General features: G+C 37.9%; 2 protein-coding genes across 3 annotated transcripts in view; one reads left to right on the forward strand and one right to left on the reverse strand.

The window, feature by feature from the left end:
- DCTD (dCMP deaminase) overlaps nt 1-17,326 on the reverse strand; it is a 191,187-nt gene that overhangs the window by 92,785 nt on the left and 81,076 nt on the right. The gene's annotated exons all lie outside the window — the stretch shown is intronic.
- Nucleotides 1-17,326, forward strand: part of WWC2 (WW and C2 domain containing 2) — a 95,257-nt gene that overhangs the window by 33,761 nt on the left and 44,170 nt on the right. Inside the window, exons 2-4 of the mRNA XM_036382250.2 lie at nt 1,356-1,465; nt 13,688-13,891; nt 14,887-14,963. Of these exons, the coding sequence (XP_036238143.1) occupies nt 1,356-1,465; nt 13,688-13,891; nt 14,887-14,963 (391 nt within the window). The remainder of the gene's footprint in view (nt 1-1,355; nt 1,466-13,687; nt 13,892-14,886; nt 14,964-17,326) is intronic.

Here is a 17,326-nt window from a genome sequence, read left to right on the forward strand (position 1 = left end):
CAGCAAATTTGTGTTATACTTGCAAATTTGTTCAGAACCTCAATAAAGTGTTAGTAACCTTTACTGGATTATGAGGTAAACTTTGGAGAAATATGAGGAAGTGGATTCATGTTTGCAATTTTAAAAACATAAATTGAAAAAGAATCAATATTCAAAATGTTTTGAATCCTGAGAGCCTTGTTCTTTGTGATTTCTGCAACCCTAGCTTGAAGAAATACTGCTCAACTTAGAGAATTGGTAGGTCATATTCATTGATGATGATGATAATAAAGATTATAGCGGGGCAATTATTTCTAAATCAAATTTGTCCTTAAATTTGTTTTTTACAGCTGCAAAAAGAATTAAATATTTTTGTAAGGTACTTTCTATCTGCTCTTTTGTACACAAAATCCAATTCAGTTTGTAAAAGGTAAAATGTACTATTCTTTTCTTTTACTTTTCTCACAAAAGTGTCAATAAACCTGTTTCTTTTGGTCAGGAATTAATAAAGAAAAAATCCTGAAACATATGAATTAGCTTTTTATCTGTATAGAATTTTAATGGTGAAATGAAAAAACAGTCTTAGGTGATGAAACTTAATCAGCAGTGAGGAAAGGAATGCTGCATGTGTGTCCCACAAATTTCTCTTCATTATGTCACTCTGTGGATTATTTTTTGAAACTCTAGATATCTACTTAATCTTATTGTCACTATGGCAACAATAAAACCTTAAATTTCCTGTTCTTTCTATTAAATATATCACTGTGTTAGAGGTGGCATTTATTGTGGATTTATCAATAGGAAACTCAATACTAATTTTTTTTTTTAAAAAAAGGACCAAAAGGTGATCACGTAAAGCTTTGCTCAGCCTCAGTTGGAAAAGAGCCCATGTATTATATTTATCACTCTAGTTCTTATAACAAATAGGTGCTCTATTATTAAAGTGAAAAACATTAGTAGTCTGTCTTCCTGCAAAAGCAACATGTGAACATCTAAGTGCTACTAACTGCATCCTAGGCTTTCTGTGGTCATTAGAACAGTGGTGTTGAAATCGTGTGCTCTCTTCACTGACTTGAAGGGTCCAGTTTTCCTGGGGACAAATAGGAATATAGATAATTTATTCTTTTTAAAGCTGTTGGTTGTTGTTTAATTTTAGACTGTCAAATGTGAAGGGTGTTGCAGTGGATTTCTCACTTGAGTTCCTGTACTGAAAAATGTTTGCAATAATATGTTCTGCTTTAAGAGGAAAAAAAACCAACTTGCTCTACTTTCTCTCTGCTATGTTTCTTCAGCTTCTGTCATAATAGGAATTAATATGAGTAACAGATACATGGAAGGGAGAAAAGCTATATCACTGAATTGTTTCCTTGTTGTAGGTTGACAAAGCCCTTGTCATTTGCGGATTGTGTTGGGGATGAATTGCCATGGGGATGGGAAGCCGCGTGTGACCCTCAGATTGGTGTCTACTACATTGACCACATAAACCGTAAGTACTTTCTGGTTTGCCACGCTGGTTTTAAAAGACAGCTCATCTTGATTAGACTCAGAATTCTTGATTAGAATCAAAATGCTAGGGAAAATTTGCCCTTTGGTATAACATTATTGGTTTTTGAATGCTTACAAGAAAATCTGCTGGTACAAAATGGCGACGTCTGTTTCTACATCTATTTCTAATTGCATAGTGAATATGTCTAAACCATGTAAAACTAGCAAAATATGAAATACAATGCTGTTTCGGCCTGCTAAATGAATATATTCCTGAAAGCATTTCTATTTTCTCTTTATACATTTATTACTCCAAATTGATATGTTTTTCTATTTTCCCAGAAATAGTCTTTAACAGCACAATAGCAAAGGTTCTATTTGAGCTCAACTCCCGAACGTACGTGCATCTGTGCTAGCAGTACCTATACTTACCTAAAAATTAGCAGGTATCTATAGCCATTTCAGATGCTTGAAGTTAGCAGAGGCAACTGCACAGGGTCAGTAGATGTAGCATGGACAGTAAGAGACCAGTGGCCTTCTGAATCTGGTATCTCAAAGTGGCATCTCAAATGTGGGGGCAAGTGAATCCACCCTGCCTTGCCTAAGCCACTTTTGCAGTCACAAGATCTCTGGTCAGTACAGTTGGTGTAATGTAAAATGTGATGTAGCTGACTGGTTGGCTGTCTGCTTTGCAGATGAGATGATTTAACCTCCTTTGGTTAGGTTGGACTAGAACTCTGATAACTAGAATGGGGCATTAGATATCAGCTGTACTTGTTAAGCACCTGCAGATAGACACCTAATATTGAAGGGTATCCCGCCCAATAACCTCATTTGTGCTTGTAATTACAAAGCCTTGCTTTGCAATGAGAGTCCTCTGATCTTACATAGAGTGTTTAGACACTCATGAACTTTTAAACATACAAGCATCCTTGATCGAATTCAAAAGGTGAAGAAAGTAAAGGGTTTTCTTCTGAATCTAAATATGATTATCAGCATAAACTTGTCTCTGACTTCTGCTTTGGCCAAAATTATCGGGCATACACCAGTAAAATTTTGAGAGCCAAGTTGCATTTCTGGGTGTTTCGAGTGCTTTCAGATCACTGTACTCTCATTGTGCTCTTTTTATTTCATGCATGTTCAAAATTTTTAATCTGTTCTAAAAACCTCTTGTAGCTTTGTTGCCTGTTTTATTAAGAAAGAATTTGACTGCTCTCTTTACTCTTAAATGTTATACCTGTGCATTGAAAGTGAATTCCTGAGTATTAGGAGCTATTCATGGTTTGAAATTTTGATATACTTAAAGGCAGTTTCCATCCCTTGTTTGTTCAGTAGTGCTCTTGATTCCTCTTATATTAATGTATGTACTCCTTTGTAGCAACTTCAGTGAAACTTATTTTTTAAGTGGTGTATTTTAGTTATGTACACTGTATTTTGCACAGTGTTTTGGTGAGAGTACTCTCCAGTTGCTGGGTGGTAAGCTGCCTAAGAATCTTACAAGTAGGTGATTTGTTTGATGCACCAGATATGGAGATTATAACTTTTACTTCATCTGACTAGGGCGCATGCAATGTTTTGATGCTATTGAAATCTCTGGTATGGAGATCACTTGAAATGAGTGGAGAAAAGCCTTTCTAGAAAACAGGTTTTGTGTCTGCTTAGTGCTTTTGTAACAAGTCAGATGTGCTGAGTATGCTTTTTTGGATTTGAACTGTTAAAATTCCCTGTCAGGACAGTGGCTGTGTTAGAACAAGGAAGACTTTTACTCTTTTGAAAGTGGTTTTGTTAATTCTCTCTGCTACTGGACAAAGAAGCCAAATGAGGGAGAAAAACTGTACCTACTGCTAGGAGGAAGAACAAATAGATAGATGCCTGAAAACAGGTTGGATAAAGTAGAATTTCAGGACTCATAAATAGCAGCTTGAGGGATAGCACCTTCGGAAGACATCTGCTCCCATGTGTTAGGTAGGGAGAGGTGACTAACAATGCTTCATGTTCACTGCTGTCTGGCTGAATTTATTTCAGCAAAATATTTGAGGGAAGGCCCTCAGAGTCTCTACTTTTGCATCCCATAATTAATTATTCTGAACAACTTCTCTCATATCTGTCCTTTTTCTCATTTGTTTTTCTAGTGTTGTTCCTACTGTGTGCCTCTCTACAAAGCTACATTTGATCCCACTGTGAAGTTTCAGGTTGTCCACAGGACTTGGACCAGTTTTACTATGATGACTGCAAATTTATTATATTTCTCAAGCCAGCCCACAGAGCTATGGAGGAGTAGGTTGCTACTCATGGTTGTTCTCTCCGTTTCTGTAAAAATTTGAGGTTGAAAATGTTAAGGGTGGAGTTTCCATTAATGATCAGATAGGTACTTGCTGCAGTGGATATTGACAAAACTCCCCAATAATTTAGAGAAAGCAATTGCACCTTGCAAAATTGTGAAACTTCTACTGAATTTTTATAAAGTAATTTTTTTCAAAAATTATGTAAATCAATATACATATTATTTTTTTTCAAAATATTTTCCTAATCTGTGCAATTATTTGTCTTGATCTTTTTCCTTCCCTTCTCTCACATAAACCTGAGAAAAGCCTACTCTTGTCTTCTGCAGAGGGTTAAGAGTTGTCTGTGAGCAGTCTGCAAATGTAGAACAATCCCTCAGATTATTTTGGTGTCAATATGTTTAAGGATAATTTAGTTTTATTATAATCTTACATTTTCTATATTTTCTATATTTAAATCTTTTTTCACCCCCAAATTCAGTTTGGGTTTTTCAATAGCCTTAGAGCTTTCTCATGATCCCTTTGGATGATGTAACCCACTTTGAGAAGCACTGACTGAGGTCATTACTTTATGAATATATTACCCCAATTAGGAGTTTTAATGTGATGCTTTCAGCTTCAAGGGAGACCAGATTACAGGCCATCTGGCAAGGCAGAACATGCATATGATCTGGATAGCTAATACTGTAAGAACTTAAATGCTTACCCTGTGCTTCAGTAGCACCCTTTGTTAGAGGATGACTGAAAGGATATTATTTGGTGGGCAGGGCCTGAGGAGTTTGTTTTGTGCGAGATCCTGATTATTGTGGTTTGAGAGAGCCCAAAGATTTTATGACTTATGCTGTTGACTCCTGTAGTCATTATTGCATACCTGTTCTCATGTGTTCATCTACTTCAGCTAATTTACTAACATTTATTAATTTTGCTAAACAACATGGTTAGGAACTCAAGGCCATACTAAAAATAATACATAACCTATTACTCCACTTTATTTCATGTATCTGCAGGTGAAGTCATCACTTTCAATCTTTTTCCAATTCTTCTGTAGGGTTTTCCACATCAAGCATTAAGTGTCTGAGATGTAAACATTTATGTTCTTAGGGCTTGGATTTGCAAACACCTTTAAGTTGATATAATCTTTGAAAGTATTGTTCCTGCTCTATTGCTACATCTGGCCTTTTGTTCTGTCTCTGCAATGTTTTTGCTTATACTGCCATGAACATTTGCATGGCCAGACAGTGAATCAGATCAGGGAGCTGATTCAAGTTGAAACTAATCTGGTATGGGGGAGGAAAAAAAAAGTTGCTATTTGTTCTCCTTTCCACGCCTCTATTTATGCAAGCAAGAAAAGGAAGGTGACCTGGGGATATGAATGAACAGTCAGGTGGAAGAGATGGAGGATAGATACTTTTCACAGTAGCAATGGTGAAAGGCATTTTGAAATTACACCCTGGAATTTTCATCTGTTCTGTGCCAAAAAACAGTTTTAACTCTGAGGCTGTGACTTCCAGGTGCACTTCTCAGGTGGTGGTGGCAGCTGAAGTAGCAGCCATTGCTTGATCCAGTTCCTGTCCCCACATTGTGTCTGCATGAGGATATGCAGTAAACATGGACAACAGGGAAGGCCTCTGTTTCCTGAGGTGTGAGTTGTTTTCCACCTCCTTTCCCTTTCCCCAGCTGCTCAGGTTTTCTGATCTGGATCAGTCTATGGTGTGTTTAGATGAACAGTTAGAAAGAAAAGGAAACTTCTGGTTTGACATGTGTGGTCTGAGAGGATCCTGTACTGTGACAAGTTCTGCCTTGCCTTCAGCACCCTATCTGTTCCTAAATAACTTACCCCACTTACTTTCAATTCTTATCTTCCAGATAAGTCTCAGGAATAACAAGGCAAATGGTTGTTTTCTTCATTGCATTGATCTAGTTAACTCATAAAACAAATGCTCTGCTGTTAGTAATGTTTAGTGGCAAAGGTGGCAGAATGGCAATGAGTGACGGAGTTTAAAAGATAGTAATAGGAAAGAGTAGTTTTTCCTAGCCCTGTACAATTTCAGACCATCACATCACTTTCTTTTTGCCAGTCTGTATTTAATATGATGATTCTTCTTCCTGAACTCTACCCAGCACTTTTCTTCAAAATGGAGTTGGACAACTACCTTCTCTGCTTCTGCAGCCTCTCCCTACTTATTTTCAACTGTCCCTTTTGGAAGCATGAATGTATCTTTCCCAGAAGCATTCTTCTATCACTGTTTCATCCACAAAGAAAAGGAAAAAATTGAGTCAGTGATGCTAAAAAAAAAATAAAAAAAGGAGAGAAAAGGCTAGCTATTTACACTGTTTTAACTATAAGAGTTCTATTTCTTGTTGTAACCTTAGAGGTTTTCATGCTACTTTATGCTTGTGCAACTGGTTTATCTAAAACAGGGACTTTTGTGGACAGACTGCTCCAGCCTGGGAGTCTGGTACATCTGCATCTATGAAAGTAGGCTGGATTGATTTTCAGAAAAGGAAGAATCTGAAAATCCCACCACGAGTCTGTAATTGCCAATAGCTTGAGGGAGTCAAATGTAGCATCATCACAAATGTGCCCAGTTTGTTCCCATGACCTACCACCATCTTCTAAGCAAGTGGTGGCATGCAATCAATTGTGAGGACTCTTTGCTGTCAGCAAATGCACATGGCAGAAACCCAAGTGCAATATGTGTTACCCAAGTGCAATATGTGAATGTTTTTTGTAGGTATTTTCTCTGTATTCTGGCTGTAGGAATGGATTAGAGTAATCTGGTGCATGCTGGCTACAGAAGGAGGGCTGAAGTAGTGAAGGCTCTGGATAAAACATGGTTTTACTTGCTGGCATTTATGTAAAGATCATACTTGCATGTTTTTCTTATGTCTTTGTTCTGCTAGCCTTGGCAGCAGAACATTACCTGCTTGCTTGATAATGTAGAACAAAATCCTCAGAGTTACTACTGTATTTCACTTGGAAACATAGAAGCATATTCTGTCCCATATCTGGAAGAAACTAATAGTAAAAATATTTGAATTAATCTTTTTTGGAAATCTGCTCATACTTGGAGAGTATAGCTGGAAAAAGTTCTCATTTTATCTCATTGCCCAAATTTGAAGCACAAAATTATTTAATGGAAAAGTGAAGAAAGTGTCTGGAAGAGGGGTCACTTTTTGTGTGAAAGTTTGATGGTAGGAAACAAGCTGTAGAGAGGTCAGTTTTGAACATCCTCTAAATGATGTAGTTTTCATCCATGTCTCTCTTTAGAACCCATATTCCATTTAATTATGTGACAGAATGTGATTTTCTTTGAGTATCGAGCAATGTGTTAGATCATTTTTAATATGTCATCTTTTTGGCTTGCATGGTCTTACTGAAACTGCTGTCTCTGTAATGTGCAATTCTTTATTTTTATGTACCTATTGAACAAAAATGTCAGTATGAAATGACGCAATATTTACTTGTGAAACCTTCCACAAATTTTTGAGTACAAATTGCTTTTATTGTTGTTTCAGTTTGAATTGCAAGTATTTTAAAAAACAGGGAGAAAAGAAAGGAAGAAGGAAAAAAATTCAGAAAGCATTTGCTTTCTATTTGTAAAAAATAAAGTACATTTCTTAAGACAGTCTAGTAACACTTGGTTATTCTCCCTGAAACTAGCAGAAGTAATGGAGGATTGAAAGCCAGTTTGGGTATCAAGTAATGTGGGATATACTTGTAGAATAAACATATCCATAGTGATTGTGTAATGTTGTTGATAAAATTGCTTTCATCAACCACCACTTAGCTAACTTGTACTATCCTGTGGTAGCTGGTATCCAACATTTTTCCTCTTCTGATATTATGTATCAGATGGTTGTTCTTGGTTTTGTTGTGCCATCTTGAGAGATTTTTGTGCAAGTTACCATTAAAATCTTGATTCTCCTTTGCTGTGCCTGGCCCTAGATTGGTTTGCCTGCAGCCCTTAACCAAGAGCTTGCCCTCAGCATGCAGTAGGATGCTCTGAAGGTATCTTCTTCTCAAACCACCTCCATGGAAGAGGATGTAATCCTGCCAAAGCAAAGTTATTGAGCACTGTTGAAAAACAAATGTGTATTTAGCTTGTACACTTTCTTCAGCAGCTAGGCTCAGGAGCAGTTCTAGTGGTGAGGGATCCTGAATGTGAGGGATCCTGAACCCAGGATCTTGGGTTTAGGGGTTTGAGGTCAGCACAACTCCCTTGAAGGTGGGGTTTGTTTGGCTGGAAGGGGTAGTCCTGCAATTATTATGCAAGATAACCAGACATGTCAGGTGTAGTGGAGTTATCTTTTCATCACTTATTGTTTCAGGCAGAGAAATTGCTACCTTGACACAGAGCACTGAGCTCAGCCATGACATGGAGCAGTAGTTCTGCAGCAGTCACAGCTACCCTTTTCAGGGCTCAGCCACTGCACTTCTGTTGCCTCCTGTCTGGTAGTCCAGGTTTCCAGGTTTGGGAATATTTAAGAATGCAATGGATTACTAGATCTGTAAGTAGGTTACTGTTGCCAGAAAAAAGATCTTTCCCCAGCTGGGTTGTTCTTCCTACTTTGTACTGGCTCACTGGACCATGTCACAGCTCACCTAACCTGCTGGCACATGGTGTGTCTCCCTTCATGTCATCTTCTAGAGACGGGTAGTGTTTGGGTGGGCTTAGTACATCACATAGACTGTGCTGGATTAAGTACCAGACTGTGGAGAGAGAACATGTGAATGTCTGTGGGTTTGAGGTGACATGGTAGAAACCATCACTGACAAAAATGAGAGCTATTACACAGCTCCAGCTGTGACATGCAACTCTCCCCTGTTCTTCCTACAGATCTTAGGTCTCTGGTCCTCATTTCTTGCCCGCTCAGCTAATTTCCCTTGGGGTAGCCTCTCTTCTGAGATGGTGATTCTGCAACAGTTACAAACTGAAATAATATGGGCATATGTTTAAAAAGATGAGACTTCTCTCTTCAGAATGAAAAGTATGTCATGTCAGGTCATTGTTTTGTCTCCTTTTGGTCTTTATGCATCCTCCTCAAGTAGCAATCTAGCATATCTGGCTTTTTTTTTTAGAGGGACCTCTTGAGAGTATTTGTTCTCTAACTGTGTTGCCTGAATGCAACTGTCTCTGACTGAACACAACTTACATGTGGGTTGTTCTAGAGCCAGTTGACCCTATTATTTTGTTTGGCAAGGGGAGTTGTTGGAAAACTATTGCTTCCACATATTGTTAATCCTGTAGTAAAATGTCCAATTTTCTTATGTCTAGCAGTGGGGCGTCAGGAAGCCATTCCTTTCCCAGTGGGATTTTCTAGTGGGATTGTAATTCCATTTATTTTAGGGAAATAAGATCCACTGCTGATAAAGTAATAGTTTCCTTCTGTTGAAGTAGACTGTAAAAATTTGGCAGAACTTCTTCCCAGCAGACAGGAACGTAACATGTGAAAATACATAATTTAAAAAAATATGGCATGCCTGACTCTCACCTGTATCCGAAGTATAGTATATATCCTATGTATAATTACAAAGACATGCATAACATTGCTGCCCTTGAGGCATGCTCTTGCCAAAAGAACAAACAAAACTTCCAAGACTTAAAGTCAGCCCGGACATTTTGATTTTGAATTATTGTTCTGGCCAGATTTATTTTTTTTCCTGAGTTTAAGTGTATCAAACTTTTGTGGCAGTGAGCCAGGAAGAGTGCATTTCATGAATAGCAGTGTGATTAAAGCCAGCACAGCTTCCTCTTCTATGTTACAGGCTGTGATCATTTCAGTGACAGGAATGTCCTTGGGTGGAGCATGCCATCCGGCCATTTGTGTGGTTCCCCTGGGTGAGAGCACAGAATTTCCCCCAGTGTGGGTAGTCACTCACATCTGTAAAAATAGGAGGAAATAAATGCTTGTTTATTGGGGTTTTTAAATAAGTTTATTAGCTATGCACTTGCAGTAATTTGTTTCAAGTTTAATTAATTTGTTTTAACTTAAGCTATCTTAATAGAATTGAATAATTTTGCTTTGCAAGAACCTTTGCTTACTTGATGCTAAATCCAGGTCAAATTAGGAATAAGTAGCCTGAGTGTTACACACCCTGCCATCCTCTTCATTCTGTTACTATGCATCATTATTTTTGCATTGTGATTGGATAGAGGAAGTTGATATACACAACTGGTTTTTAATCTAAGCTGTGGTCTTCATAGAGCCTGATGAAGCCTATTTGTTGAAAGATCCATTTGAAGTAGATTCCTTTAGTTCATACCTAAGTTTATGCAGTAAATGTTGGAGAGGCCCTGCCAAGAGATGGTTTGTTCATTTTCCACTGTTGATTATTGAAGTCCAGTTTGCATTTTCTAGAACATTTTCAGATGCAGCTCTAGAGCTCTGTCTGCTGTTCATTACCAATGCTTACTCCTCACCTGAGGAGCAGAAATAACATCTCCCCATCTGCCCAGCTGGCAATCTGCTGCTTTATTCATATCTGCTGCAGACAGGGTTATAGGGCATCCTGTTGCAGTTCCCAGTGGGAACATTTATCTGCCTTAGAAAAGAAATAAGATCTCCCTACTTTACTTTACATTAGCTGTTGAATAATAAGGGGAGGAAAAAGTTTGGATGTTCTTTGTGGTTTAAATCTCACTCTGGTTTAAGCATGAAAGGCTTCACAACTAATTTTCAAATGTTCAGAAAACTTTTCCCTCAATTACTTGCATGTAACTACCCCAACAATATTTTTGTGTGTACAAGTTTGACCTTAGCAGCAGGTGCTTGAAAAATTCTTGTACATGGAAAAAAATCCTTATCTTTTCTGAGGCTTTATTCTGAGAAGTATAAATATTTGTTTTTGAAAGAGTGCTGCTTAAAAAAAATTTATCGGCTCTTGGAAGGTATATGTGCTCAAATGAACATACTTTTCAGTGCTACATTTCAAAATGTAGTGCTACAGAAACAGAAATATCATCCATAGTTCTGTCTTTGGGTTTTTTTCCTCTATGGAGTAAGCCTACTGATAAAATAGAGATAACTGAAAAGTATAGATAACAAACATATGGTGCTTTATACAGGCACAAGTTTTTACATATATATATATACACACATATATATATATATGAACAACTTGCCAGACAAGAGATAGGCATTTTTGGGTTTTCTAATTCATGCTATTTAAGAAAAGTACAGAATAAAATTCTTCAGAGTCTTCTCTGGTAAAAGTTGAGTAACAATTCTAGGATAATCATTCCATACTGCTTTGTTTTTTCCATGGTAATATATTTTCACAGCAGAGCATTTGTTCCAGAATAAATACATGCAGTTAGAATTGACTGAGAGTAATTTGACCAGCCAATGTATCTACACATGCAAATGCCCAAACGTTGGTGAGTGCTGAAGTTAGTGTGCAGTTTTTTTAAATGCGGGGTCACCTTTAACTCATTTATGACTATCAGTATAAAAGATGCTAGCTCATATAATCATAATATTGTTTTGTACTTGCAGCTTGGAGATGCAAAAAGGAAATGTTTGATTGTATTTGTCAGCAATAGAAAATAATCTGCTGTTGATCAGCTTTGTCCTTCTCATGCAGTCACAAGGACAGGGCATCTGTAGGCCACATTTTAGAACTCTGCAGGCTATGTTTGGTCTTTGGGCTGCATGTTGAGCAATCCTCACTTAAAACCTACAAAGCAATTACCTACAACATGCTCGAAGATGAGACCTTCCAATCTTGTAAGATTATTTGATGTCTGCTGGTTGCACTCTTAAAACACAATCACATCATTCCATTCATCTAAAAAACCACCATAACTGCATTTATCGTATTTGATCATTGACCCATGAGAATTCTGCTTCATGCTCTTCAACCTGCTTCATAAAAAGGACAACTCTGGAAACCAGCACTTCTTATCTTGTGTAAATAACTGTGAATGTGCAGTGTGTTAAAGCACAACAACAGTAAGTGGGCACAGATAGGAACATGTGTTGACCATTTAAGAGAGAAAAGGTATTGATTTGCTTCTTTGTGTGCCCAATATCTTTGTGTAAAAGAGCAGGTGGCTATAAACACAGATGTAGGTGTATGTGTGTCTGTAGCTATAGTTAGGTTTTTTTTGAGAGAGTGTTCCTGTTGGGGTTATTGGAAAACCAACTGTGTATAAAGCCTTTCTGCTTTAATCTTTTATGCACCACACTTGGGTTTACGTGGGTTATTCTCTCTATGCATTCACTGTGCACATCCAAGAAATGCCTTTCCCAAGTAGAAATGTCATATTTGTAAATGGTGAGGGAGGGTGTTTATGTATTTAATTGTTTTTAAATGCATCAGTAGTTCATAGAGATTGTCAGTTTAGGATTCTACAGGGCTTTTTTTATAGGATGCTGCTTTTTCTTTATATGTCTTTCTGTTATTGTGATATTAACAGGAGAAAATGCTTTTGAAAAACTGGTAGTTAGTCACTATTAGACATTGTTATTAACCAGATCCTGTCCCTATCAGCTTTTGCTGTTACAAAATATGTTTTCTTACATGGAGTTGAAAGAGTGCCTTCTCCCAAGAGTGCACTTCAGCTACAGTTAAGAGCAATCACGTTGGTTCGGCTGCAGTTCTTTTTTCTCTCCACATCTTCAGCCACTTCTTCCCATTTTCCCCCCTGCATTGATTCTCACAGTAAAGCAATTCAGAAGACTAAAGTGACAGAAATCTAACCAAGAGAATAAATGCGCCTCCTGCTTTTGCAGAAAAATTCTGAAGTGAATACTTCGCACTTAAAAATTTTGGTACTGAATGTTATTTTTTATCTCTGTAGATCTATGCAGATTTACAGTATGTAACTTAGGAAGAGTGGTGCACATTTGCATTTAGGTTTCAAACTTTTCATGGCTATGTCTTATGAGAATATTTTTGTACTTAGTACAGCTTTAAAGGAAGAATATTCATCGTACAGCTTCAAAAGTGCTGACCTAAGTCAGGAAATATTGATAAGTTTGAGCATTGAACCATACATATATAATCTTCTTTGTATGTTTGCATTAGAAATAAAATCTTAAATTCTTCAGTTAGCTTGATCTTATGTCACATCTCTGTTATGTCTGATCCTCTTGCCTGTGTATCCTATGCAAGTCTGTGTTGCATGTGGCTGCTGGACTGAAAATGTTACCTGACGCCCTTTGTAAATTAAAGGCCTGTAAATTCCAGCTACTCATTTTTATTACCTGAGTAGTCAGTGAAAAGGAGGAGGCACCTCAAAAAAGCAGTCTGGTCCCACATATCTTGGACACCTGTCTTTGAGAGACAGGAGGTGCCCTCTGACGGCAGCCCTGTCTGTCTGTTGCCATAAAAGACAGTTGTGTGTTGGATCAGATGCCTAGCAGGCACAGGGATAGAGTTAGGTGAGGTGAGCTGGAGAGTTAATGATCTATTAGTTCAGTTACAGGGGGAAAGATAAAATTGTTTTCCTAGAGCAAAAGGAGAGAGAACCACTAAAAACATGAATAACATATGGCTGTAAAAAATAATGAAGTGGGGAGGAAGGGAGTTGAAAAAATGTAATAGCTAAGATTGCTTTATTTTTTGTTCAGAAATGCATTGTTTAAGATGTCATTGAAAGAAACTGTCGATCCTATTATTTCCAAATACTCTGATGCAAAAGATATTTTCTTTTTGAGTTTTAGGATGTTGCTAATTCAAGGTTGACAACATGGGAATAATCTGCATAAGCATTTGCCTATTTTACTCTAATTTCTAATTTTGCAACTGATCCCTTGAATTCTGTTTCTTACACACACTGTGGTGGCAGAGGAAGTGAAGCATCTGCTTAGTAACCAAAGGCAAACTTTGGTTTAGACTGCTCTAACTGTGAGTTACAGGCAAAGAAGCAATTTTAGTTGTCAATGGGTTTCAGCAGAGGTCTCTTTAAATAATTTATTTTTCTCCTATAAAGAAACAACACAAATAGAAGATCCCAGGAAACAATGGCGGCAAGAACAAGAGAGGATGTTAAAAGATTACCTTACAATAGCCCAGGATGCTCTCAGTACCCAGAAGGAGCTGTACCAGGTGAAGGAGCAGAGACTGGCACTTGCACTGGATGAGTATGTGCGGCTGAATGGTGCCTACAAAGAAAAATCAAGCTCTCGTACAAGCTGTAAGTACAGTAAAGAATACAATGTAACTCCTTTGATCTCTGCCTTCCAGGGGATCCTGTTTCACTTTAGGATAAGTTTTCAAGGTTTGCTAGGAGCGCCTTGTACTCTGGCCTTTTTAGAGTGAGCATCCCTACATTATTTATTTATTAATTTATTTAAGATAAATATATTCTGCTGGAGAGAATTCTCTTCTCTCTGATACGACTGAATTCCTTTGAGCTATGATTTAGAGCAGTTGGCTCTGAAATGTATTTTGTCATGCAGTTTGTTGAGACAAAATTTTGCCAAATCTACGTTCAAGGTGAGGAGGATCTCTTGCCTTCTTGGCTGCCTGCTGAAATGACCCTTCAGTGTTGACAAGTGGCTGCAATAGACCAAGAAGGGAATGTGTTGATTATTTATAGGAAGAGCAGACAGTAATTTTGTGACCAGTGTGCTGTGACCAGGTGGAGTATAGATACAGGCTGTTGTCCTGGGCAGGGAATCAACATCTGGAAAAGCAATATCAGAGGCCTGTTATTGGCCAAACAACACCTATGTTAGCAGTAGTGTATGCAAGGAGCAGGTACATCTGTGGAAGAACTGAGTGCCAGATCTCTGAGACTTCTGAATAAATCTTCTGCTTTTCTGAGATCTCATTAGAAATTACAACTTTCAGGCAGAAAGTGATTGCAAGGTGGCTCAGCTAGAAGAATGGGAACAGGGACCAAGAAATAGGATGTCAGGGAGAATGAGTTCTACTTAAGGATCCTGGGATAAGTAAAGGAGGAGAGATACCATATAGTGGTGGAAGGAAAAAGGGGAAAATTTTGATTATTCAGTAGTTATTGCCATACTGCAATGATGACTTGCTCTATAAAAGGCTAACTTTTAAAGCATTCTATGTTTTTGAGCACATTGTAGGGTTTTGATCAGTGTCGATTCATCAAGGAAGGGACTAATTAGTGATCTAAAAGTACTTAAATATTTGTCCTTTTAATATTTTTTTAAAAAGTGTTTTCAGGCTCTTCATCAAGCACAAAGTATGACCCTGACATTCTGAAGGCTGAAATCTCCACTACAAGATTAAGGGTGAGAGTGGTTAATTCATGTTCATTTAGATTCTGTCTGCCAAGTTTATGATTATAGAATAAGCATAGCTTGAACTAGCAGATGTATCTTGTACCCTGGTACTGAAACCTCCTAATATTCTAATTAGATACCATTCAGAGGTTTAAAATTAATTTTTAAAGCTGTCTCTGGTGCTGTCAGATAACACTTTTTTGGGAAACTTTGACAGATATTCTAATTAGATGTAGGTTTAAATAAATATGATAATTATTTTCAATTGTATGCCTTTGTTTTCTAAAGGAAGACTAAAAATAGAAAAGAGTAGGCTAAGGTGATCTGCAGCTAGATGACTGTTTTTACACAATCTTTCTTCTGTGAGAAATGCATCATTAGCTGCTTGAACTGCCTCAGAAGTTTCTGTTGGTTTGAAAAATACTTTTCAATAATGGTGCGAAACCCCTCTATTATGTCAAAATGGAGCAGTTCAGATCAAGGATGAAAGTCTGTGTTTAGATTTTGAAATTGTTAATGAACACAAATCCATGCTTTGGTCAGCTGTGTTCAGTACAGTCAGTAACAAACTCTGTAGAAAGAACTTTCATTCACAGGTTAGTCCCTAGTGAATTTATCTTTAATAGGGAAGAAATGGTGTGCAAGACTTTTAAAATATCTATGGGGATTTCATTTATTTCAGCTGTGGCATATAATGCTTTATGGATAGCCTAAACTTTCTGTAATTAGTAATGAAAAAAAATACATCAAAGTCTGCATTTTAAAAAGATAGCACCTCACAGCACAGTTCTTCCATGTGGGCTGAAATACAGACTCCAGGGGAGCAGAAGCAGCACAAGTGACAGCATTTACTCAGCTCTTCCTTTGCCCTCTCCTGGTTTGTGCACAGAGCAGCCCTCATAGAAACCCCAGAGAGTAACATCCTCCTTCACCTGCAGTAAGAGTTGTGATTAGGAATCTAAACAATTTATGTCTGAAAGGAACTGTGCTCATTAAACTTTTAAAACCTAGTATAAATGATGTGTGATGGAGTGCACTCTAAAACTCATGTTGCCCTCCTGACTACACCTGTTTATCCTTACCAATCTCAATTTGTAGTCCCTTATCCATTAAGGCAAAGGGATGGTGATCAGTAAGGGAACTTATTCAAATGCTGGAGGTGGGAAGAAAAATTTTGTAAGCTTAGTAGGGGGAATCAAAGGCAGTAAGGACCTTATCAGGAATAAGAAAGAAGAAACAAGGCAATAGCTTCTTTCTAAAATGAGTGGAGCAGTAACAGATGTTTCCTTTGGCAAGGCAAGCACCAGTATATTTAGGAAATGGACAGTGTTGTTGAAGAACTAAACGTGACAAAATTTAAATATAGTCATCTTCTTGTCAAGAGGGCAAAATTCAGGCATGGTCCTGTGCTCAGTTTTTCCCCTTAGCATTGACTGCAGATCTACAAATTGCTAACCAAGGTGAGAGTCAGATATGTTTATCACTTTTTGGAGGTGCTTTCCTCTCTTCACTGTTTCTTGGAGTCAAGGAGCCTAATACCCTGCTGGTTCCTGATTTATTGGCATTGCATAGTCCTGCATATGTGCCTAAAATAGGTGACCTGAATCTTGTCTGCAGAGTTTAGAAGGGTGCAGTCCAAGAGTATCTGTATCAGCATAAAGTGTGTGGTCATCCAAAGCCACTGGATATGAAAATTGAGATAAGAAAAAATGGAACCCTGTGATGCTAGGGCTGGAAAGTGGTTGTCATGGAAGATGGCAAGAGAGGTATGGCTGTTACCACAGTTTACCCTTATTTGAATGTTGGAAGATGCTTGCTAATATGCCAGCTTTGGGCATTTTGCAGTATATGCATGCATGGACTTAATGAGAAACAAAGTCATTAGTAAGCTGCCAGCCAGTTACTTAGATTTTGCACTTTGTTAGATCAGTTTTACTAAACCTATTTCTTTGTCTGACAATATCTGAGGCTTACTGGGATCATCAGGTTAATGGTGGCTGGAGGGGGAAACAGCATTGGAGGAAGTTCTGAATTGGCCTTTGGCCTTTTCCTTGTGTGTAATAGACATGTGTGGAGCCTTCTGGATACATGAACTGCCTGTTGTGCAATAGGTCATGGAGAAAATATAACAGAAATCAGACACCTGTTAAATGAAATAAGAAGGAGAAGAAATATTTTTCTCACCAGACTAAGACTGAGGGATCACATCCTGCATTAGACTTTTTGAGTGGGGCCGTTTGGGGTCTTAATTAGCAATCAGCAAGACAACTCAAACAGCACAAAGCATATGTGATCACAGTAAGTTTTATGCACATGCAGCAAGTGAGTAGGAAATGCAGCTTTATGAAATAACAAGGGGTGGAGGGGCTGGG

Source organism: Molothrus ater, chromosome 4 (genome assembly GCF_012460135.2).
Source record: "Molothrus ater isolate BHLD 08-10-18 breed brown headed cowbird chromosome 4, BPBGC_Mater_1.1, whole genome shotgun sequence".
Lineage (NCBI taxonomy): Eukaryota > Metazoa > Chordata > Aves > Passeriformes > Icteridae > Molothrus > Molothrus ater.